We start from the raw sequence: 25,917 nt of genomic DNA on the forward strand, positions 1-25,917 counted from the left end.
TCAGTGTTATTGCCAACAGTTACTCGGCCTACTGACGATGGCTTCACTGTTGGTTCCGCTGGGCATTCTCCATCAGGCCACTCCAGCGATGGTTCAACTCCCATGGTTCAACTCCCATGGCCGGCACCCAAAACAGATACAGTCAACTGTTGGTGATGAGTCCATGTTTGAGGACCCTATCGATGTGGCTATCCCGCTCCTTCCTGTTAAAGGGGGTGAGCCTGATCAGAGTCCACGGTAGAGAGCTGGTGTGCACTGAAGCCTCTCTGACGGGTTGAGGTGCCGTGTTCAGAGGCAGATGACCGCTGGATCCCCCCCCCCATGGAGTGGTCAACACATCAATGTGCTGGAGCTCAGGGTGGTTCGCGTAACTCTTCAACAGTTCCAGCCCTACCTGGTAGGCCAGCATTTCCTGATCAAATGGCTTGGGAGCTCTTGCCATGGGCCCAGACCTGCTTGGCATCGCTGCAAGCAACACTTATCCCCGGGGTCCTGAACAATGCAGCGGACATGCTCTCGAGAGACGGCCCGCTGGGAGTGGGACTAGAGTCCACACCCTCAGGTGGTGCTACAGCTTTGGGATAGGTTTGGGAGAGCACAGGTGGACCTGTTTGCATTTCAGGAGAACACTCATTGCCCCAGATGGTTCTCGATGTCGGACCCTATGGGTCTGGACGCCCTTGCACACGATTAGCTGGCAACGCCGCTTTACGCTTTCCCACCATTTCCCCTGATCACAACTACGCTAGACAGGGTCATCTTGATTGGCCACCAGCTGCTCTTGATAGCTCCTTGCTGGCTGAGACCAACATGGTTCAGCCTTCTGTTGTCTCTCCTCTCGGGGACCCCATGGATCTATCCCTAAGGCCTGACCTTCTCTTCAGGCTGGGGGGACACTGTGGCATCCGGACCCGCACCGCCTCCAGCTTTGGGCTTGGCCTCTGAAAGGTGTTAGTGGACCAGTCTAGGCCTGCAGGACAATGTGGTGAACATGTTGCAGAGCGCCATGGTTTCTTCCACCAATGCGTCAAATCAAATGTGGTGGAGCATATTCTGTACCTGGTTTGAGAGCCATATGTGCAAACGGTTTTACGGTTTTCACAGTCACTGCTCGCTGCGGGCCGAGCGGCATTCACATTGAGAGTGTATTTAGCGTCTATCTCAGCATGCCATGACGAAGGCCAAGAGAGACCCATGGCTGGCTACCCATTGCTCTCCAAATTTATGAAGGGAGTTCGACGTCTGTGTCCAGCAATGGCCCGCTCGGTGCCAAACTGGAACATTGACATGGTGCTGTCAGCGCTTGCTAAGCCGCCCTCGAGCCCCTAGAGTCAATGACTTTGAAGCACCTATCCATTAAGGTGGCATTCCTGTTGGCTATTACCTCCACTAAGAGGGTGAGTGAACTTCATGACTTTTCAGTGAGCACTGAATGTTTTTCAGAATGGGTCCTGTCAAGAGGAGTGTCACCCTCCGTCTTAACCCTTCATTCTTGCCGGTCCTGTTTGACAGACATGTTAACCGGACCTTACATTTGTCCTCATATGCTCCTCCCACGGCTGCGGGTGAGCTGGGTGTTTTTTCCCCCCCAAGTATGCTCTGTCCGGGTCAGGGCCTTGGACACTTACATTACAAAGACACAGGCAATACGACAGTCTGATCGGCTATTTGTTTGCTATGGCTATGGTGAGAGAGTTCTGGGCCAGAGCCTATCGATACAAAGACTCTCACATTGGATTGTGGACACTATTACTACAGGATATCGGCTGGCCAGCCGGCCTCTGCCATCTGCTATAGTGGCGCATTCTACTAGAGGAGTAGCTACATCGTAGGTACTATAGAGTCATTGTTGCCCCCGCCAATGAGGTCGGAACGGCTGTGCTGGCTGTTGCCTCCGCTTCCCTGAGTGGGGACGGAGGGACATAACAACTATGACTGCCCTGAGTTCAGTCCTACGGGACTTTGCTCTCTGTCTGGCCCTTTCCTAGTTCACCGATTAATCTGGTATTGTGATACCATATTGGAGTGATTCAATATAGTGCTACATAACGAAGGTTACGTATGTAACCACGGTTATGTAAGCTATTGGATCACTCCAATCCTCTTTGTCGGTGATCTACGGCGCCTCGAAAAGGACACGAGGTGGAAGTAGTGTGGCGGCAGGTATTTAAGTGGGTCAGCCGCAGCACTACCCTGTACGTGGTCCTCTGTAGCTCAGCTGGTAGAGCACGGCGCTTGTAACGCCAGGGTAGTTGGTTCGATCCCTGGGACCACCCATACGTAAAAATGTATGCACACATGACTGTAAGTCGCTTTGGATAAAAGCGTCTGCTAAATGGCATATTATATTATATATTATACATGGGACTAATCTGAAATTCTTAAATCTGAATGTTTCCTGCCACGCAGAAGGATACCATTTTGGAGTGATCCAATAGCTCACATAACCGTGGTTACATACATAACCTTCGTTGCTATTTTCTTGGGAAAAACTAGCTCAGGCCTAGTGCGCATGTGCGCCCGCGCCAGGAGGGCGCACATGCATACTGGGCTAATTCAGGAGACAAGTTTTATGTCCCAATATCAGGAGCTGGTGGCTTAAAGTTTGATTAAACAATTCAGAGACTGAAACTAATAAATCAAATGACATATATTTGAGAACAAATCAATATAAAATCCCGAAATCAGCTTTAACTGTCAATAGTAAAACAAAGCTTAAAACGATGTTTGAGTGAAGCCTGAATACAGAAAATGTATGGTGAATTCGCTTTCGGACACAGTGGACGACTCCTCCTCACCGCCACTATGTGCTTGTTTGACATTGCAGCCTAGAGTGCAGGTGACTGCTGACTGACTGATCTACAATTAACTTTGCATCATAAATAACGACTCATTATTATTTGTAGATCAGTCAGTCAGTCACAATTTACCCATGATAGCCTACATTACGGTTTTGATCCTCTCGAACACGGCATATTTGTTCTCAAAATGTAGTTGATTAAATCGAGTATAGTTTTCATACTCCATACTACCGAAATTAAAAAATAACTGTTGGCTTTCTTTTTGAGTGGGTGAATAAATGTTGAAATCTCATTGATCAACATCACAACTAAATATTACCCACATTTCCATGTTGAAATAAGGTGGTGTGCCCAGTGGGTGGATAGGCTGGTCTACATTATGAATGTATTATGGTTAAAATAGAGAATATTTGTATTTGTCTAACAGCAGTCAAGCGTCGATCATCATGTCACCAGAATAAGTTATTTTTATTGGAAAGGAGCATCAAGTTCATCACCATACACTTTCACCGCCCTTTGAAGTCCATAATTTATTTAATCTGTAGCCTAATAAAACGGTATGGTTTCCTAGTCTTAGTGGGGGTACCACACACCATATCATCGCGCGACTCCTAGTTTACTTCGATATTTTGGTTATTATATCAATATTTTCGCATAAAGGAATTTCCACCGCCATTTCTCACATAATTAATTTTACAGACACAAAAAGATTCCACCATGTCGAACGAACAAATGATCTGTCTGCATTTATAAAATTGAACGAAAACTTCCTGTTTCCATCACAACTGTCGTGATTTTTTTTGTATACATATGACTTTACTTGCATAAAAACTGTGGATGGAAACCTGGTTAATGATATTAATATAATAACCATCATATCGAAGTAAAATTGGTGTCACGCGATGACCGTGTGTGGTCCTCCGACTACGACTCGGGAAAGCATTCAGTAAAGCTACAGATTAAATAGGCCTAAATTATGAATTTATGAAAAATTTGCAGTTTTACAGCTAATGTCCTGCAATTCTACACATATTACCATAGGATGGAGACAAATGTTTTCTGTTTTTAATATGATAACTAATGATCATGGTAATTCGACCATGCTAACTACAAGTTTAGAAAGCTGGACTAATTTACCAATACATTATTTTTTTGCTGACATGGGCTAATTGAGTGACTGCTGATGCACAACCAAATTGCACATTGTGTATTCTATTATTCTAAATGTCAACACTAAATTCAGACCCCGAGTGAGTTACAATTGTTATTATATTTTTTTTATTGTGAAATTGGTCTGCGGACCTACGAAAGAGGGGCATGGGGCCAGTTGCCCATCCCCATGTACCCGCACTGTATCTGCTAGCTGTTGGCTACATTTTACATTTTAGTCATTTAGCAGATGCTCTTATCCAGAGCGATTTACAGTTAGTGAGTGCATACATTTTTATTTATTTATTATTATTGTTTTTTCATACTGCCCCCCCGTGGGAATCGAACCCAAAACCCTGGCGTTGCAAACTCCATGCTCTACCAACTGAGCTACATCCCTGCCGGCCATTCCCTCCACTACCCTGGACGACGCTGGGCCAATTGTGCGCCGCCCCATGGGTCTCCCGGTCGCGGCCGGCTACGACAGAGCTAGAGTGCATGTGCCAATGAGTGTAAAGCTCAATTTTCACATCAGTAGAGTTTACATTTTTATTCTGTACATGGGAATTTATCCACAAAAAAATAAATTAAAAAAAATCACCCCCAAACGTTTGTATTTTAGTTTTTGGTATAAAAATAAATAATAAAAAAAGACTGTACAATCACCAGGAATTCAGCTAAAAATTAGTTTAATTTAGGAAATCTGTTCACAAGTATTCGCCCGATCATCTGCTCCAACAAAAATCGTCCTGCGTCTGAATCTAGTTGCCTAAATGCCTACCGCTGGTATAATAGGCTTTTACAGTTAGGCTGAGTAAAATATTATTATTAACTAGACCATAACCTATTGAATTACAAAGATTTTGTCATGGCAAAACAGAATTAGATCGAAAATCACCCCTTACCTTGTGTCTGCTCTTGACGTCGTACAAGCGCGCATTTTGACATTACTTTCACTTTTGTAGACTACAAAGGTATTTTAGCCTAAGCGGCCGCCCCCGGCCCTCCTACTCTTCCCCCCTAAATGTCAATAAAAAGGTCCCTGTCCCCCTTGGACATTCTAGGGACTTATGTCCCCCAGACGGTCTGCATTGAAACCTCACCGACCCCTTATAGCTTCACTAGGCTACATTCACATATCGCTGACGGAATATTATGTTATTGGAGTTCTAATCCAGCGTTATAACCCGACGTAGACATTTATAACCTTCCCCGCAAATAAATCAACAGGTGAAAATAATAGGCAAAAGACGCCTGCTTAAATGCCATCCGCAGAATCGCAGTTCAGGTCTTTTGCGGTCAGTGCAGGGGGCTGTAAATTCAGAGCTGAAAAATAACAAAAATCCCCTTTACTCTGTGGACACTTAAAGCCTACACGTGGTGGCCTCGATAGCGTTAGTATCCGTTTCCGCAGGGGTGATTGATGCACGAAAGCCACACGGAATTATGATGAAATATGAATGTCTTTGAAAGGAAATGATTTGCAGTAAAAAAAATATTATCGTGTATCTTGTATCCCATTGTTATAACCTAATTCCTTTTTTTTTTAAATCACAATTGACTATGGATTATGTCATCTGTCTGGGGAGCAATTTCTCTGGTGAAAACAGTTAACAAATATGTTCTGATCGAGGAAGATATGGAGTGGAGCTCCATGGGTGCTTTTTGATATCACAGTATCTACCCAAATCACTTCGAAATCGTATTAGGTTGGAGCAGCTGTGTGTCCATGGCAGCTCATGCATGCTCAATGAATGATATACACAGAGTTATACTCACAGGGAAAATCACAACACAGAACCAATTCATTTGTTGCATTGTTGTTTATAGGCTGATGGCAACATGTTGATCCATAGATTTCATTAAAAAAAATGTGCCTGCAGTGTGTTTTTTGTTTACACCATTGCTACTGCCAAAACCAGCATCTGGCTGTAGACGCAATAGTGTGCACAGGGTTTTCTCTTTCTTTTTTACCTGCAAAGCTTCGAGTCAATTCCTCCTTAACACTACCACCACCAGTGACTGCTGTCAATTCAAGGGAATTGGATTCAGTCCTATATCTGGTTGGTAAATGTATACCATATTCTCATTCAACTAGGCCGCAGGGCTGTTCAATTCCGGTCCTGGAGGACCAAAACACTTCTGGTTTTTAATTGCACTCACCTGGTGTCCCAGGTTTGAATCAGTCCCTGATTAGAAGGAGAAGATGAAAACCAGAAGTGATTTGGCCCTCCAGGACCAACATTGAATAGCCCTGATAGGGCATTGCTCCAATCCAAGACTTGAAACTCAGCCCTTCTCCAGAATTGACGGAGCTGAAATGGCCTCCCAACCTATAATTCCTGGATTTTCTTTATCAGCAGCCAAGACAGCAGCCAACTTTGTCATGTTTCTACAGTAGTTGTTAGTAGTAGTCATTCACAAACAGTACGTACTAGGCCATGAAAAGTATTTAATTCATTCAATTCATTTTCACAGTCACGTTTACATTTAAATAATTCTTAATATGCAAAATGACTGACATTAATATGAGCATTGTGGTCCTCTGTAGCTCAGCTGGTAGAGCACGGCGCTTGTAATGCCAAGGTAGTGGGTTCGATCCCCGGGACCACCCATACACACAAAAAGAAATGTATGCGCGCATGACTATAAGTAGCTTTGGATAAAAGCATCTGCTAAATGGCATATTATTATTACTTACTATACATACAATAAACAAAAAACGTAAACATGGATTAGGTTCCATCCACCTAGGTTCTGAGCATCACCAGTGTTTCCCAATCCTGGTCCTGGGGATTGGGAAACATTTAGTTTCTTTGCCCTAGCACTGACATACTTGATTCAACTAATCAACTCATCATCAAGTGATTCGTTGAATCAGGTGTGGTAGTGCTAGGGCAAGAAAAAAACCAGGATTGGGAAACACTAACATATACATTAAACTAGTGCTGCTGGGTCGGCAACCTATAGACAAAGATCTATATTTTATTTTTATTTAACCTTTATTTAACTAGGCAAGTCAGTTAAGAACAAATTCTTATTTACAATGACGGCCTACACCGGCCAAACCCGGACGACGCTGGGCACCGCCCTATGGGACTCCCAAATCACGGCCGGTTGTGATACAGCCTGGAATCAAACCAGGGGGTCTGTAGTGACGCCTCAAGCCTTGAGATGCAGTGCCTTAGACCGCTGAGCCACTCGGGAGCCCGGTATATAATGACGAGACGCTCATGTCTCCGCCCTAACAATGAGAGTCGTTGTCCCGAAGGCGGGAAGGCAGGCGACAAGCTTAGATTCAAAATAAGCCTATAGAAACGCATTGGCTTATTTTGGAAAGTATTTGGCGAGAGTGAAACCTCTCACTTCGCCTCTTCCTCTCTGCTATAGATGATCCCATTCTGGGGAACTTAAAGGACCCCCCCCCCCCCCCCCCAGAGGAAGTTGCTGCCACTATTTCGACTTAATCATCAACAAGTAGGGCACTGACAGCTGTCAGTGTAGTTAGCTAGCATTATCAAGCTAGCTAGCTAGCTAACCTTATCTAGCTAGCTAGCTAACCTTATCTAGCTAGCTAGCTAACCTTATCTAGCTAGCTAGCTAACCTTATCTAGCTAGCTAGCTAACCTTATCTAGCTAGCTAGCTAACCTTATCTAGCTAGCTAGCTAACCTTATCTAGCTAGCTAGCTAACCTTATCTAGCTAGCTAGCTAACCTTATCTAGCTAGCTAGCTAACCTTATCTAGCTAGCTAAATGTTATCTGTTACCACCGTATTCAAAAGATTAGCTACTGTAGCTCTATGGCTGGTTCTGGAGCTGGATTTGTCATAAGCATTGATTTAGGGAAAACTTCACCACAGAAGGAAACCACGGGCCTGTCTTTGACGTCGCCACCTATCATTATCTCCAAAGTTATGGCATCTTCCACAAATTGTGGCCACGAATCTGCCATAAAAACAGTTAGAAATAATAAGATGAAGCTCCGGTAATATGGATGACTATTGAAAGATAGCTGTTATGCATTTTTCGACATTGTAATGGACACAGTGCAACCTTTGGTACAGTAGGTAGACTGCTGGCAGGATTGGCTGGGGTACATCAAAGCCAAATCAGCCCATGCTCATGGTTCTCACAGGGGAAGTGAAATTATACAATGACTTCGCTCATGAACGCCGCAAATTACATGTGACTATAAGTTCCTTGAATTTTCTTTAGCTGATGCCTTTAGTTGCACCCCCCCATTTTAATTTGCTTCATGACTTAGGTGGCCAAGTGGACAATCTCAATGAGGAATAACTTTGCAGCGGTTTCTGATTAATAAACAATGCCATGATGGTGGGTGATGACATTCCAATAAAATACAGCCCTGAAACTAAATGTAAGCTGAAAATGGATTTGCATGAAGTGGGCAGTTCAGATTTGTCACATCAAGCCCAAATATACAGTGCAGTCGGAAAGTATTCAGACCACTTCTCCACATTTTGTTACATTACAGCCTTATTCAAAAAAGTGATTAAATAAAACATTTTCCTCATCAATCTACACGCAATAGATTTTTTTTTACAACTGAAATACCTAAATTACATAAGTATTCAGAACCTTTGCTATGAGACTCGAAATTGAGCTCAAGTGCATCCTGTTTCCATTGATCATCCTTGAGATGTTTCTACAACTTGATTGGAGTCCACCTGTGGTAAATTCAACTGATTGGACATGATTTGGAAAAGCATACACCTGTCTATATAAGGTCCCACAGTTGACAGTGCATGTCAGAGAAAAAACCTAGCAATGAGGTCGAAGGAATTGTCCGTAGAGCTCCGAGACAGGATTGTGTCGAGGCACAGATCTGGGGAAGGGTACCAAAAAATTTCTGCAGCATTAAAGGTTCCAAAGAACACAGTGGCCTCCATCATTCTTAAATGTAACAAGTTTGGAACCACCAAGCCTCTTCCTAGAGCTGGCCGCTCAGCCAAACTGAGCAATCGGGGGAGAAGGGCCTTGGTCAGGGAGGTGACCAAGAACCCGATGGTCACTCTGATAGACTTGCAGAGTTCCTCTGTGGTGATGGGAGAACCTTCCAGAAAGACAACCATCTCTGCAGCACTCCACCAATCAGGCCTTTATGGCAGTGTCCAGACGGAAGCCACTCCTCAGTAAAAGGCACATGACATCCCGCGTGGAGTTTGCCAAAAGGCACCTAAAGGACTCTCAGACCATGAGAAACAAGATTATTTGGCCTGATGAAACCAAGATTGAACTCTTTGGCCTGAATGCCAAGCATCACGTCTTTAGGAAACCTGGCACCATCCTTACGGTGAAGCATGGTGCTGGCAGCATCATGCTGTGGGGATGTTTTTCAGCGGCAGGGACTGGGAGACTAGTCAGGATCGAGGGAAAGACGAATGGAGCAAAGTACAGAGAGATCCTTGATGAAAACCTGCTCCAGAGTGCTCAGGACCTCAGACTGGGCCGAAGGTTCACCTTCCAACAGGACAACAACCCTAAGCACACAGCCAAGACAATGCATGAGTGGCTTCGGGACAAGTCTCTGAATGTCCTTGAGTTTCCCAGCCGAGCCCAGACTTGAACCCGATCGAACATCTCTGGAAAGACCTGAAAATAGCTGTGCAGCGACGCGCCCCATCCAACCTGACAGAGCTAGAGAGGATCTACAGAAAAGAATGGGAGAAAATCCCCTAATACAGGTGTGCAAAGCTTGTAGCGTCTTACTCGAGAAGACTCGAGGCCGTAATTGCTGCCAAAGGTGCTTCAACAAAGTACTGAGTAAAGGGTCTGAATACTTATGTAAATGTAACATTAACGGTTTTTTTGGCAAATATTTCTGAAAACCTGTTTTTGCTTTGTCACTATGGAGTAATGTGCGTAGATTAAGAAGCAAAAAAATAAATGTAATCAATTTTAGAATAAGGCTGTAACATAACAAAATGTGGAAAAAAATGCACTGTAGCATGCTTTGACTAAAACGATGATGTGTTTGCTTAAATAGTGAAACATCATAGGCGTAGGCTCATCGCCTTTCAGTTCGAAACAGTGGATTTCTACCGGTGAGGATGTTTAAAAACTCAAATGAACTGTGCCCGTATTCAAAAAGCATCTGAGTAGTTGTGCTGATCCAGGAACAGGTCCACCCCTGTCCATATACTCTTATTAATTATTATCTAAAAAGCAAAACTGTCTCTAGATCAGGACTCCTAATCTGAAATGCTTTATGAATACGAGCCCTGGAGATGATCCCAAGCCAAATAATTAAGCAGATATCCTGTACAGGGTTGGGATCAATTACACTTCAATAAAGTGATTTTTAATTAAAATATAAAAACAGAACGTTTTAATAAGAGCTTCTCCTTCTCATATGTATTGAGAAATCATAGAAAAATGCAATTGTTTTTAAAATCACAGAATTTGAATTTATTCCCTGAATTGATTGAATTAAAATGGAATTGACCCCAACCATGCTCCTGATATCACATCCTAATGATGTTCACTGCAGCCGACCCATTCAGTTAGTGTTCTCCAGTCACTTGAGAATAGAGTTAAACCTACATTAAAAGTCAGTCCCGCTTCTTTCAACTTCCACTGCTTCTCCTATAGCTTTTTACTAGGGAAGTCTTTGAGGCCAACTGAAGGACTTTTCAATAAAACATTACACGAATAAACATGACTCTTTCCGACAGTAGTTCACATTCAAGATGATACTATAGAAAATAATGCCATTATGGTGAGTATTCACAAAGAAAGAAAAACAAGAAAAAAGTTATTGCCTATCTCTGACCCATGTCTGACCTCTGACCCATGTTCTCTCTATGGGTGAAACCTCTACTCATTCTCTTTTCTTTTTGTGGAGATTTATCCCCCACTTTCTCATCCCTCCTTCCCTTGCTCTCTGCCTCATCCTTGTTAGTTCCCTTGCTTCCTATTGCACTTCTCAATCTCTTCACCTCTCTCTATCCACCGCTCCATTTTTGAGCAGAAGGGAACATCTTTCATTTTCAGAATTCATCATTCCATCACACCGAATCTCTTAGGGCTTTCTTTATACACAACCACGCTCAATATAATATTCTCCCACTATCAAAAACAAAGCGACTCCCTACCGCCATCCCACCCCATGGTCCCTTCTTTCCCTGTAAGTGTTCACTGCTGTTTCTTGTCCGGGGCCTGTGGGTTCTCAGTCTTAGCTGGGGTAAGCACAGAGAGGAGGTCCAGTAGAGCCCGACTGATCTGGGCCCCGAACCGGTGTGAGTCCTGAGAGAGAGAAAGAGGCGATACAATGATTTGACTTGGTTTATTTCTGGAGAGTTAAAAAGATTGAGAGAGAGGAAGAGAGAGAGACAGATATTGATTTTACTTGATTATTTGGGGGGGTTAAAAACTTGTACAGATAGAAGGAAGGGAGATAGATACAGTAGATAGAGAAAAGGAGATGAGAGAGGGGGGTGGGTCTTTATAAAGGGCACATTCATAATGTTCAGCTGGCCATACATGATTTGTGTCCGCTTAAAGAGACAAAATGTACCGCTTGTCAACGTTTCCATTTGCTGTATGCACGATAACATCTGTCACCAATACAAGCGAGTGTATAACACACACTAACCGTCTCAGAGAAGGAGTGCTTGCAGGATACATGGTAGTTGATCATGTCCTCTCCTACGATAATGTACGACACTCCGTAGCCATCGTCTGCCACCTGGAACAGTAAGAAGTGGGAAAAGTAGCAAAATGACGTGTGTACTCACAGGCCCAAAGCCTCCCCCAGGTAGTTGAAGTCTGGGTAGAGGTGTGTGTGTGTGTGTGTGCGCCTGAGTCGAGGTGTGTGTTTACTCACAGGGCCGAAGCCTCCCCCCAGGGATATAAAGTCTGGGTGGTTCTTCATGTCAAACAGCTCCAACTGCTGAACCGGAGTCTGACTGGTGGAGAGACGCCAGGGCTCCGACAACACCTAGATGGACAGACACGCAGAAGGATCAGTTTGACAACTCAACACTACACCTCTAGTATTACTGATATACACTGTTCAAAAAAAATAAAGGGAACACTTAAACAACACAATGTAACTCCAAGTCAATCAGACTTCTGTGAAATCAAACTGTCCACTTAGGAAGCTACACTGATTGACAATACAAATTCACATGCTGTTGTGCAAATGGAATAGACAACAGGTGGAAATTATAGGCAATTAGCAAGACACCCCCAATAAAGGACTGGTTTTGCAGGTGGTGACCACAGACCACTTCTCAGTTCCTATGCTTCCTGGCTGATGTTTTGGTCACTTTTGAATGCTGGCGGTGCTTTAACTCTAGTGGTAGCATGAGACGGAGTCTACAACACACACAAGTGGCTCAGGTAATGCAGCTCATCCAGGATGGCACATCAATGCGAGCTGTGGCAAGAAGGTTTGCTGTGTCTGTCAGCGTAGTGTCCAGAGCATGGAGGCGCTACCAGGAGACAGGCCAGTACATCAGGAGACGTGGAGGAGGCCGTAGGATGGCAACAACCCAGCAGCAGGACTGCTACCTCCGCCTTTGTGCAAGGAGGAGCACTGCCAGAGCCCTGCAAAATGACCTCCAGCAGGCCACAAATGTGCACGTGTCTGCTCAAACGGTCAGAAACAGACTCCATGAGGGTGGTATGGAGGGCCCGACGTCCACAGGTGGGGGTTGTGCATCCAGCCCAACACCGTGCAGGATTTTTGGCATTTGCCAGAGAACACCAAGATTGGCAAATTCACCACTGATGAAAGCAGGTTCACACTGAGCACGTGACAGAGTCTGGAGACGCCGTGGAGAACGTTCTGCTGCCTGCAACATCCTCCAGCATGACCGGTTTGGCGGTGGGTCAGTCATGATGTGGGGTGGCATTTATTTGGGGGGCCGCACAGCCCTCCATGTGCTCGCCAGAGGTAGCCTGACTGCCATTAGGTACCGAGATGAGATCCTCAAACCCCTTGTGAGACCATATGCTGGTGCGGTTGGCCCTGGGTTCCTCCTAATGCAAGACAATGCTAGACCTCATGTGGCTGGAGTGTGTCAGCAGTTCCTGCAAGAGGAAGGCATTGATGCTATGGACTGGCCCGCCCGTTCCCCAGACCTGAATCCAATTGAGCACATCTGGTACATCATGTCTCGCTCCATGCTTTAGTCCAGGTCTGGGAGGAGATCCCTCAGGAGACCATCCGCCACCTCATCAAGAGCATGCCCAGGCGTTGTAGGGAGGTCATACAGGCACGTGGAGGCCACACACACTACTGAGCCTCATTTTGACTTGTTTTAAGGACAGTAAATCAAAGTTGGATCAGCCTGTAGTGTGGTTTTCCACTTAAATTTTGAGGGTGACTCCAAATCCAGACCTCCATGGGTTGATACATTTGATTTCCATTGATAATTTGTGTGATTTTGTTGTCAGCACATTCAACTATGTAAAGAAAAAAGTATTTAATAAGATTATTTCATTCATTTTGTGTTCCCTTAATTTTTTTGAGCAGTATATATAAGGGTTTTTCTTTATTTTTTTCTACATTGTAGAATAATAGTGAAGACATCAAAATTATGAATAACACATATGGAATCCTGTAGTAACCAAAAAAGTTAAAACAAAAAAGATATGTTATATTTGAGATTCTTCAAATAGCCACCCTTTGCCTTGATGACAGCTTTGCACACTCTTGGCATTCTCTCAACCAGCTTCACCTGGAATGCTTTTCCAACAGTCTTGAAGGAGTTCCTACATATGCTGAGCACTTGTTGGCTGCTTTTCCTTCACTCTGCGGTCCGACTCATCCCAAACCATCTTAATTTGGTGGAGGTCGGGGGATTGTGGAGGCCAGGTCATCGGATGCAGCACTCCATCACTCTCCTTCTTGGTAAAATAGCCCTTACACAGCCTGGAGGTGTGTTTTGGGTCATTGTCCTGTTGAAAAACAAATGATAGTCCCACTAAGCCCAAACCAGGGATGGCGTATCGCTGCAGAATGCTGTGGTAGCCATGCTAGTTAAGTGTGCCTTGAATTCTAAATAAATCACAGACAGTGTCTCCAGCAAAGCACCCCTACACCATAACTCCTCCATGCTTTACAGTGGAAAATACACATGCAGAGATCATCCGTTCACCCACACCGCATCTCACAAAGACACGGCGGTTGGAACCAAAAATCTCAAATTTGGACTCCAGATCGAAGGACACATTTCCACCGGTCTAATGTCCATTGCTCGTGTTTCTTGGCCCAAGCAAGTCTCTTCTTCTTATTGGTGTCCTTATTGAAGGCCTGATTCACACAGTCTCCTCTGAACAGTTGATGTTGAGATGTCTGTTACTTGAACTCTGTGAAGCATTTATTTGGCCTGCAATTTCTGAGGCTGGTAACTCTAATGAAGTTATCCTCTGCATCAACGGTCACTCTGGGTCTTCCATTCCTGTGGCGGTCCTCATGAGAGCCAGTTTCATCATAGAGCTTGATGGGTTTTGCGACAGAACTTGAAGAAACTTTCAAAGTTCTTGAAATGTTCCTTATTGACTGACCTTCATGTCTTACATCTCCCGAGTGGCGCAGTGGTCTAAGGCACTGCATCGCAGTGCTAGCTGTGCCACTAGAGATCCTGGTTCGAATCCAGGCTCTGTCGTAGCCGGCCGTGACCGGGAGACCCATGGGGCGGCGCACAATTGGCCCAGCGTCTAGGGTAGGGGAGGGAATGGCCGGCAGGGATGTAGCTCAGTTGGTAGAGCATGGCGTTTGCAACGCCAGGGTTGTGGGTTCGATTCCCACCGGGGTATGAAAAATAGTATGAAAAATTAAAAAATATAATGTATGCACTCACTAACTGTAAGTCGCTCTGGATAAGAGCGTCTGCTAAATGACTAAAATGTAAAAATGTTAAAGTAATGATGGACTGTCGTTTCTCTTTCCTTATTTGAGCTGTTCTTGCCATAATATGGACTTGGTCTTTTACCCAATAGTGCTATTCTGTATACCCCCCTTACCTTGTCACAACACAACTGATAGGCTCAAACGCATTAAGGAAAGAAATTCCACAAATTCACTTTTAAGAAGGCACATCTGTTAATATCAATTGTTCAGAGGAGACTGTGTAAATCAGGCCTTCATTGTCGAATTGCTGCAAAGAAACCACTACTAAAGGAACACGAGCAATGGACATTGGACCGGTGGAAATCTGTCCTTTGGTCCAATGAGTCCAAATTTGAGATTTTTGGTTCCAACCGCAGTGTCTTTGTGAGACGCAGAGTAGGTGAACAGATCTCTGGTTCCCACTGTGAAGCATGGAGGAGATGGTGTGATGGTGTGGGGGTGCTTTGCTGGTGACACTGTTGGTGATTTATTTAGAATTCAAGCCACACTTAACCAGCATGGCTACCACAGCATTCTTCAGCGATACGCCATCCCATCTGGTTTCGCTTAGTGGGACTATAATTAGTTTTTCAACAGGACAATGACCCAAAACACACCTCCAGGCTGTGTAAGGGCTATTTGACCAAGGAGAGTGATGGAGTGCTGCATCAGATGACCTGGCCTCCACAATCACCCGACCTCAACCCAATTGATATGGTTTGGGATGAGTTACACCGCAGAGTGAAGGAAAAGCAGCCAACAAGTGCTCAGCATATGTGGGAACTCCTTCAAGACTGTTGGAAAAGCATTCCTCATGATGCTGGTTGAGAGAATGCAAAGAGTGTGCAAAGCTGTCATCAAGACAAAGGGTGGCTACTTCGAAGAATCTAAAATATATTTTTATTTGTTTAACACTTTTTTGGTTAAAAATGATTCCATATATGTTATTCCATATTTTTGATGTCTTCACTATTATTATACAATGTAGAAAATAGTAAAAATTAAGAAAAACCCTTGAATGAGTAGGTGTCCAAACTTTTGACTGGTACTAAGGCAGTGGCGCAGTGTTCAGTGGCGCAGTGGTCTAAGGCACTGCATCGCAGTGCTAGCTGTGCCACTAGAGATCCTGGTTCGAATCCAGGCTCTGTCGTAGCCGGCCGCGACCGGGAGACCCATGGGGCGGCGCACAATTGGCCCAGCGTCGTCCAGGGTAGGGGAGGGAATGGCTGGCAGGGATGTAGCTCCGTTGGTAGAGCATGGCGTTTGCAACGCCAGGGTTGTGGGTTCATTTCCCACGGGGGGCCAGTATGAAATAAAAAATAAATAAATAAATAAAAATACAAAAAATAAAAACTTTTTTAAAATATATAAAAAATAATGTATGCACTCACTAACTAAGTCGCTCTGGATAAGAGCGTCTGCTAAATGATGTAAATGTAGATATACACTAATATTGTACAATCTGTGTGTCTTTTCATTGGCTTGGCCTGGGCTATTGTTTGCATTCAAGACCAGATCGTTTTTATTGATCTCAGTTTTTCAGTGTCAGAGTAGCCAGTAATTTTGGTCATTTATGTGGTATTAAAAAATATTCTGCTAATAATGTCTTCTGTCATGTAAATTATGTAGAATTGCATGAAATGCGTTTATCATAGGCCAATTGTTTGGGGACCCTGTGTCGTGGAAATTCTAATCAATAATGAGGAGAGAAGGTCAATTAGGATATTACTTTATTCAAAATGTATTAATTTGGGAGCAGGTCACACCACACACACAAGTGAATAGAGTGAGTGCTCTGCAATAATAAGTCTGGTCGACCCAACACTCGAGTGTTGGGCTGAGAGCGCCGACATACAGAGAATACAAAGATCTTTCATAGCAAAGATACACCCTCTTAGTCTACATGACAAACAGCAGATGTGTGGAATGGGTCAAAAGGTGAGGCTTGGTATATGAGAAAAAGAGCATCTCCCAGCCAGATAGTATTTGCCACGAAGATTGTTCTCATTGTATGGAAACCAGGGTTTGGCCCCCAAGACAAGGTTCCTGTCATCATTATCCATACCCGAGCCATCTCCTCCCTGGTACCCTATAGTACACAAACACCAACTCATGTGGTCCTCTGTAGCTCAGTTGGTAGAGCACGGCGCTTGTAACGCCAAAGTAGTGGGTTCGATCCCCTGGACCACCCATTCACAAAAAAAAAAATGTATGCACGCATGACTGTAAGTCGCTTTGGATAAAAGCGTCTGCTAAATGGCATATTATATTTATATTTTATATTTATTCTATGGAATGCAGGCTCAGTCAGACCGGATACATCTCCCCCTCACATGCACCACTAATCATAGAATGGAATGGCTGTTGGTTTTATCACCAAGCCCATCATAAATAAATTGCCAGCCCAAGCTCAACTGAGTTCACAGACACAGATGAGAGAGTTCTAAGAACCCTATTCCATTGCATAAAACAACCATTCGATGCATAAATAGTATTAAACATAATCTTGTAATTTTTCTACCATACCTGCTAAAAACATGTGTGGAAATTCTAAAAACTGCAATTATGGCTTTATAATAAAGGGTATTTTTCTTCAACAGTAAATGTACCCAAGCACCGCAACTTAAGTTAACGAATTGCATCTTTGTGCGCATATTTGTGTACAGAAAATGGGGGTGTGCTGGGAAGGGGGATACTGTTCTTGCTAGCATGTTATCCATGTTTGTACCTACCTCTGTTAGGAACGGTGACTCCACCCCCAGGTATTTAGACACCACGTACAGGCAGAAGAGGTGCCTGTCAATGCCGGACCCTGTCATGGCCAATCGGTAGAGGTTCTGGTGCTTCTCGGCAGCCAATCGGAACAGCCGCCTGCAGTGCTCCGGCCCCTGTAATAAGATAACCTGTCTGTTAGAAGCGAGATAGGATGAATTATGATTACAGTTGATGATAGTAGTGGGGCGAAAGAGGTTACTCAAATAAATAAAATGAAAATGTAATATGAGAGTGAAACCCCCGTAAGAGGATAATGTAAGTATTTATGGAGTGAAACTGGTTCCGCTAGGCTAGCAGATTATTATAGAGTTGATCCTCAGTATTTTAATGGATTTATGTTAATTACTGTTGGAGAGTATTTTCTCTCTTTAGTTGAGAATATTCAGATTAAGGATTTATAGTAGTTTAACTCTGTGAAGTGTAGATAATGGAGTTAAGTGCAGTTATCCATCAGGTATGAACAAATATCCCATAAACCTGGAGCTAGATATTGCAATTGAGATTATGACTTGTGATTTTCAAACACTTGGATGAAAACTTGATAGTTCCATGAGACAAGTGTCAAGTTAGAGAACAGCACTTCTAAAATGAGCTAATAGGACTTAATACATGCTGTGCTAACTGGACATTATCATTAGCTAGATCCCAAATGTAATCTTTAGACTAATTAGCATCCTACTGATTAAATGTACGTCCCAACAAACGTGTAAACACACAGGGAATATAATGTAGGCCTACCTGTTAGGGTAACATGGGGTAACCTGCCAATTGGGAAATGGCTGAAATGATTTTGCACTGGCGCAGCACCACAGTTAAATGACTGCAGAGAAACACTGGCGTGAAGCACACCCACACGCAAATACTCTGTGTGACTGTGTGAGAGAAAAGTCTTGCATCGCACTCATGTCAATATCTGCAGTGCTGCTCGTGGCAACGTCATATTGCTGAGCCCACTTTAACGGAGTGTCAAAGAAAGGCTAATATTGCAGCCTCTTGACATATGGATATTGCACATGTCAATATCACAATTTCAATTAATCTTGCAGCCGTAAAAGTAATCCGTGTCTGAAGAATGAATGCAAATCACTTTGACTGAAACCCATTTCTTCCTAAATTACCTTATTCATAATGGAGTGAAATCTGTTTCACTATCAAGTGTGAACACATTCATTCCGAAGTGAACGCGACTCAGCATCGATAACACAGAAAAGCCTGCAAAACCTATTTTCACTGAGCCACTAGGAAGGTTCTAGAAGAACTTACGAGCACCGTTAAAAACAACCCCAGTCATTAAGCCTACCTCTCCGCTCTCCACAGCTTTGACAAAGGCACAGCCCTCATTGGAGCAGGATCGTACAGTCTCAGTCCTCCCCTCTCGGAACAGCCGTGTCATGGAGGCCTCGTAGGTGAGGCAGAACGTCTTACGATCCTGGGAGACAAAGGGAACATTATCAGTATAATTAGCTGAAATTATCAGTATTCTTCTCACTGCTCATGGACGGTAATTACAAACCTTGTACAGCTCAGCATACTGCACTATATGACCGTTTTTATTATACAGCAATAGCCAATTTCAATGGTAGACTACACCAATTCCATTCCTAGTTGCAAGGTAACTAAAGCGTTCTTGTATTATAACACATTGTATTCAGTCTAGTAATGTTAGCAACCTCTTAAACAAACACGAGGAATTATCGTTTCCTTGTCAGAAGGAATGAAAGAGACTTTTACTAGAGGTCACTGACATCAGTGGCATGACTTCAACTAGTCCCTGGTCTTTCCAAAAATTCCTAACAGTTTGACATCATGTTTGAATAGTGAGAGGGGATAGGAAAACTGGGGAAGATACCTTGTCAAGTGATTTTAGTAGGGAGCTGGCAGAGAAGGATTCAGAAGGCAAATGTAGCTACTTACCCAAGACTAAAGCATGCATGAAATCCAGAGATTAAATTAAAATTGATAAATAAGAAAGTAAACCAACCAAATAAATCAGCTACAGGTATTTTTTTATGTGCTTGAGAGACAGTATGTGTGATGGAGGAAAACATTATTCTTGGGTATTTTTTTATGTGCTTGAGAGACAGTATGTGTGATGGAGGAAAACATTATTCTTGGGTAATATCCACATCTGCATTCTGAATGTGTCTTTCAAAGAGTTGAACATTTGCCAGGGGAATCCAAAAGTGTATTAGATTAGATAATATTCATAGGGACCAGCGACTTCACTTTGAGTTCCATTTTGTTCAATTTTGTTGTGTCCACCATCTTTAGGACCACACATTCTGGCGCAACTAGTGTGGTCACAAAGACGCCAAGATCGCCCATCTAACTGCACCTGGAAAAACAAGAAATCTTGACAAGATTGAAATACTCGGTTGTGATCCATATCTCGCTCCTAGCGAGCTTTTCACAGCACTTAAAAACTGTAGATGAGACATTACTGACATACAGTTGAAGTCGGAAGTTTATATACACTTAGGTTGGAGTCATTAAAACTCGTTTTTCAACCACTCCACAAATGTCTTGTTAACAAACTATAGTTTTGTCAAGTCGGTTAGGCCATCTACTTTGTGCATGACACAAGTAATTTTTACAACAATTGTTTACAGACAGATTATTTCACTTATAATTCACTGTATCACAATTCCAGTGGGTCAGAAGTTTACATACACTAAGTTGACTGTGCCTTTAAACAGCTTGGAAAATTCCAGAAAATGATTTCATGGCTTTAGAAGCTTCTGATAGGCTAATTTACATCATTTGAGTCAATTGGAGGTGTACCTGTGGATGTATTTCAAGGCCTACCTTCAAACTCAGTGCCTCTTTGCTTGATATCATGGGAAAATCAAAAGAAATCAGCCAAGACCTCAACAAGTCTGGTTCATCCTTGGGAGCAATTTCCAAACGCCTGAAGGTACCACGTTCATCTGTACAAACAATAGTACGCAAGTATAAACACCATGGGACCACGCAGCCGTCATACCGCTCAGGAAGGAGATGCGTTATGTCTCCTAGAGATGAACGTACTTTGGTGCGAAAAGTGTAAATCAATCCCAGAAGAACAGCAAAGGACCTTGTGAAGATAATAATAATAAGCCATTTAGCAGACGCTTTTATCCAAAGCGACTTACAGTCATGCGTGCATACATTTTTGTGTATGGGTGGTCCCGGGGATCGAACCCACTACCTAGGCATTACAAGCGCCGTGCTCTACCAGCTGAGCTACAGAGGACCACGTACAGGGTAGTGCTGCGGCTGACCCACTTAAATAGCTGCCGCCACACTACTTCCACCTCGTGTCCTTTTCGAGGCGCCGTAGATCACCGACAAAGAGGATTGGAGTGATCCAATAGCTTACATAACCGTGGTTACATACGTAACCTTCGTTATGTAGCACTATATTGAATCACTCCAATATGGTATCACAATAGCAGATTAATCGGTGAACTAGGTAAGGGCCAGACAGAGAGCAAAGTCCCGTAGGACTGAACTCAGGGCAGTCATAGTTGTTATGTCCCTCCGTCCCCACTCAGGGAAGCGGAGGCAACAGCCAGCACAGCCGTTCCGACCTTATTGGCGGAGGCAACAGCCAGCACAGCCGTTACAAGTGATGTCATGGCTTTAGAAGCTTCTGATAGGCTAATTTACATAATTTGAGTCAATTGGAGGTGTACCTGTGGATGTATTTCAAGGCCTACCTTCAAACTCAGTGCCTCTTTGCTTGACATCATGGGAAAATCAAAAGAAATCAGCCAAGACCTCAGAAAAAAATTATTGTAGACCTCCACAAGTCTGGTTCATCCTTGGGAGCAATTTCCAAACGCCTGAAGGTACCATGTTCATCTGTACAAACAATAGTACGCAAGTATAAACACCATGGGACCACGCAGCCGTCATACCGCTCAGGAAGTAGATGCGTTCTGTCTCCTAGAGATGAACGTACTTTGGTGAGAAAAGTGCAAATGAATCCCAGAACAACAGCAAAGGACCTTGTGAAGATGCTGGAGGAAACAAGTACAAAAGTATCTATATCCACGGTAAAATGAGTCCTATATCGACATAACCTGAAAGGCCGCTCAGCAAGGAAGAAGCCACTGCTCCAAAACCGCCATAAAAAAGCCTGACTATGGTTTGCAACTGCACATGGGGACAAAGATCGTACTTTTTGGAGAAATGTCCTCTGGTCTGATGAAACAAAAATGGAACTGTTTGGCCATAATGACAATCGTTATGTTTGGAGGAAAAAGGGGTAACTTGCAAGCCGAATAACACCATCCCAACCGTGAAGCACGGGGGTGGCAGCATCATGCTGTGGGGGTGCTTTGCTGCAAGAGGGAGTGGTGCACTTCACAAAAAAGATGGCATCATGAGGAAGGAAAATTATGTGGATATATTGAAGCAACATTTCAAGACATCCGCCAGGAAGTTAAAGCTTGGTCGCAAATGGGTCTTCCAAATGGACAATGACCCCAAGCATACTTCCAAAGTTGTGGCAAAATGGCTTAAGAACAACAAAGTCAAGGTATTGGAGTGGCCATCACAAAGCCCTGACGTCAATCCTATAGAAAATGTGTGGGCAGAACTGAAAAGGCGTGTGCGAGCAAGGAGGCCTACAAACCTGACTCAGATACACCAGCTCTGTCAGGAGGAATGGGCCAAAATTCACCCAACTTATTGTGGGAAGCTTGTGGAAGGCTACCCGAAACGTTTGACCCAAGTTAAACAATTTAAAGGCAATGCTACCAAATATTAATTGAGTGTATGTAAACTTCTGACCCACTGGGAATGTGATGAAAGAACAAAAAGCTGAAATAAATAATTCTCTACTATTATTCTGACATTTCACATTCTTAAAATAATGTGGTGATCCTAACTGACCTAAGACAGGGAATTTTTACTAGGATTAAATGTCAGGAATTGTGAAAAACTATTTGGCTAAGGTATATGTAAACTTCCGACTTCAACTGTAGCTACTACTAAGCTAGCTAACTCTACCTCTTCTGACAAATTGCCTGCTTAGCTTGTTTCATTTACCCTAAAGTTGTAGAAATGCTGCCCCTAAATTAAATGATCAGAAATCAGTCTGTATATCAGCATGTTTCTCCACGATTGCTGCTTTTGATCATTTGTGCACAGCAGCAGCTCATGGGATGCCTTTGCTTTGACTCACGTGAGTCGCGGCAACAGGCAGCTGATTCGTGAAAACTCATTATAATGTCAGCTAGATACTAACTTAGCAACAGAAGCTAGCTAGCTTTTGTTGGAAGAATTCAACATTGTGTGTGATGCACTAGGTTAGCAGCATCCATTTAGATTCATATGAAGTATGACTGGCTGGCTCAGCTAGCTAGCTAGCTTAGCTAACGCTAGTTAGCTAGCTAGCTTAGCTAAAGCTAGTTAGCTAATGTTGGACAGATAATGCTAGCTTTCGTGACACAAAATCTTAGTTAGATGTAAAATGGTACGAGGGGCAGCTCTCAGGGAACTGTGGGGGAGATCTTGGAGGGCTGGTGGCCTGGCGGTTGGGAGCTTGGGCCGGTGGCTGATAGGTCGCTGGTTTGGGTCCCCGTTTTTGACCTTGTGGGAGATCTGTCGACGTGCCCTTGAGCAGGGCGTTGACCCTGGTTGCGTCTGTGGGTCGCTTTGGATGTGAGTCTGTTAGATTACTGAATGTAATGTAAATGTTGAGCGGCTTCACTGCAAGTAGATTGTATGTTTTAATATTCAATAAAACATGTTTTTATTCAACATTATTTTCAGATGGATTGTTTTAGCTTTGATTAATACAGTGTGTTTTAGGCAATGGACCACAATGGACGACAGAGTCCTAAAGAAGGCGCTGCAACGCTGTGTTACGTCAATTGGAATCTATGAATAGGGGAAGTCATAGGGTAGAGGGTATTCTCAATGTTGTATATGTTCTAGGAATGTCCTGCTTACCCTGTAGTAAACTAGCTGCAGGGCCAGCTGAATGATGGACATCCCCTTTAACTTACCCTGTAGTAAGCTAGCCAGGCACGTGCACAGATAGAGCTCAATCAGTGCCCGGCAACCTGCCCTTTTGCCCTCGTAGCCTGGTGGATTTGATCATTTAATGAAATACTTTAAATGTTATTTTGAGTCCCATAATAAATTGTGTTTTAATTTTAAATGTAACGAATTGCACATCAAACTAGCTAATTTCATAAGCTCTTGAATCTTAGAAAATAGCCCCTCCCCCACCCCCAAGAGCACCAGCATCCCCAATGGTCTGTGCACGGCCCTGAAGCTAGCTGCAGAGCCAACTGTATGAAGGACATTCCCTTTAACTCACCCTGTAGTAAGCTAGCTGCAGAGCCAACTGAATGAAGGCGTCTGGGCTGATCTTCAGCTTCTTGATGCGTCCCTTCCCAAAGTCCCTGAAGGGGAAGACATGACAGTCCACATCGTCAGCTAGGGCCTGTGCCACAGACAGAGAGATGGACACCTGCTCCTGAACCTGAGGAGAGAGAGATGGAGAGAGGAGGGGAGGAAAGACATGGAGAGAGAGAGGGAGAGAGATACAGAGAGCGAGAGAGAGAAAATGGTTGTCTAGCAATGAAAAACAACCAATTTGACAGAGGTTGAAGAACTTGGAAAAAGATTATGGGCAAATGTTGCTGCAAATGTTGCTCAATCCAGGGGTGGAAAGCTCTTAGACTTACAGATGTAATCACTGCCAAAGGTGCTTCTACAAAGTATTGACTCAGGGGTGTGAATACTTATGCAAATTAGATATTTCTGTTTTTCATTTTCAATAATGTCTAAAAACCTGTTATCACTTTGTAATTATGGGGTATTGTGTGTAGATTGGCGAAATATAAAAAGCAATTTAATAAATTTTCAATTCAGGCTGTAACAACAAAATGTGTAATAATATATGAATACTTTCTGAATGCACTGTATCTTGAAAAATATAAAGTATTATATCTTTCTGATTTTACAGATATATTTTTTTAAATCATTATCATATTTGGACCATAATGACTCTCTCCACTACCAGTTGTTCCTGCAGTGAGGATTCACTAGCTTCATCATATGTTTTCATAATTTAACTATAGATGATCGCCAAAAAAACAACCAGTATGCAAATTAGGGAGCCAAATGAAGGGCTCTCTCACCGATGCGATTCGGTAGGCTATACTGTCAAGTCCCGACCGACATGGTCTTCATATCCTAGGAAAATAGAAACAAGATCTTTGGTTTACTTGTACCGATGCGATTCCATAGACATACACTGAGTGTACAAAACATTAGGAACACCTTCCTAATATTTAGTTTTACCCCCTTTTGCCCTCAGAACAGCCTCAATTCGTCGGGGCATGGACTCTACAAGGTGTCGAAAGCATTCGACAGGGATGCTGGCCCATGTTGACTCCAATGCTTCCCACCTTTGTGTCAAGGTCGCTGGATGTCCTTTGGTTGGTGGACCATTCTTGATACACACGGGAAACAGTTGAGCGTGAAAAACCCAGCAGCGATGCAGTTCTTGACACACTCAAACCGGTGCGCCTGGCACCTACTACCATACCCTGTTCAAAGGCACAAATCTTTTGTCTCACCTGGTCAGTCTAGGTCATGGAAAGAGCAGGTGTTCCTAATGTTTTGTACAATCAGTGTATAACTACGTTGTATGATTTATTAAATGGCAAAGAGATATAGAAGACGACTTTATTCAGTCAGTTCGACACCTTTTATAAACTAGTCAGTCAACACTTGCTGTTCGGTCGTCAATTAAAGCACAGTAAATAGCCTATGCGCCAGAAAGCCTAATTATTGTTAAGTGGATTTCGACTCATCATTACCACTTACATTACATAGGACGTGCAAATTCACTCACAGAGACTATGAAGGAGCATCATGCTCTCTCCTCAGTGTAAATAAATTTGACTGCAACCAACCACAGCGCACACAAAATCACACATGTACTGGGAGGCGGGACCGACAGCAAACTCTCAAACCAGCAGTGTTTCGCCGTTATCGCTCGCTTTGTGACTGATAGGCAGAGGTGGGACAAAGTCATTGTTATGCAAGTCACAAGTAAGTCTCAAGTCTTTGCCCTCGAGTCCCGAGTCAAGTCGAGTCAAAGATGAGGCAAGTCCCAAGTCGAGTCAAAAGTCAAAGCCATCAAGTCTCAAGTCGAGTCCAAAGTCCTACCATTTTAGTTTCGAGTCATTTCAAGTCCTCTTACCACAGAAATAAAATGTATACAAATCATGTATGTCTGTAAGATTTGTATTTATTTAAACCTTTTTATACAATAACATTAATCAAATACAGCAAAAAACATAACATTTAATTTTCACAAAAAA

General features: G+C 43.4%; 2 protein-coding genes across 2 annotated transcripts in view; one reads left to right on the forward strand and one right to left on the reverse strand.

Moving 5' to 3' along the window:
- LOC311138743 (NACHT, LRR and PYD domains-containing protein 12-like) overlaps window positions 1-25,917 on the forward strand; it is a gene marked incomplete at its 5' end in the record, with an annotated part of 452,061 nt that overhangs the window by 130,397 nt on the left and 295,747 nt on the right. The window lies entirely within an intron of this gene.
- Window positions 10,212-25,917, reverse strand: part of LOC311150647 (carnitine O-palmitoyltransferase 1, liver isoform-like) — a gene marked incomplete at its 5' end in the record, with an annotated part of 24,470 nt that continues 8,764 nt past the window's right edge. Inside the window, 6 exons of the mRNA XM_084188142.1 lie at window positions 10,212-11,217; window positions 11,567-11,659; window positions 11,798-11,911; window positions 17,545-17,700; window positions 18,888-19,016; window positions 23,901-24,071. Coding sequence (XP_084044268.1) covers window positions 11,107-11,217; window positions 11,567-11,659; window positions 11,798-11,911; window positions 17,545-17,700; window positions 18,888-19,016; window positions 23,901-24,071 — 774 coding nt within the window. The 3' untranslated portion in view covers window positions 10,212-11,106. The remainder of the gene's footprint in view (window positions 11,218-11,566; window positions 11,660-11,797; window positions 11,912-17,544; window positions 17,701-18,887; window positions 19,017-23,900; window positions 24,072-25,917) is intronic.

This window comes from Coregonus lavaretus, assembly GCF_964263955.1.
Source record: "Coregonus lavaretus genome assembly, chromosome: 2".
Taxonomy (NCBI): Eukaryota; Metazoa; Chordata; class Actinopteri; order Salmoniformes; family Salmonidae; genus Coregonus; species Coregonus lavaretus.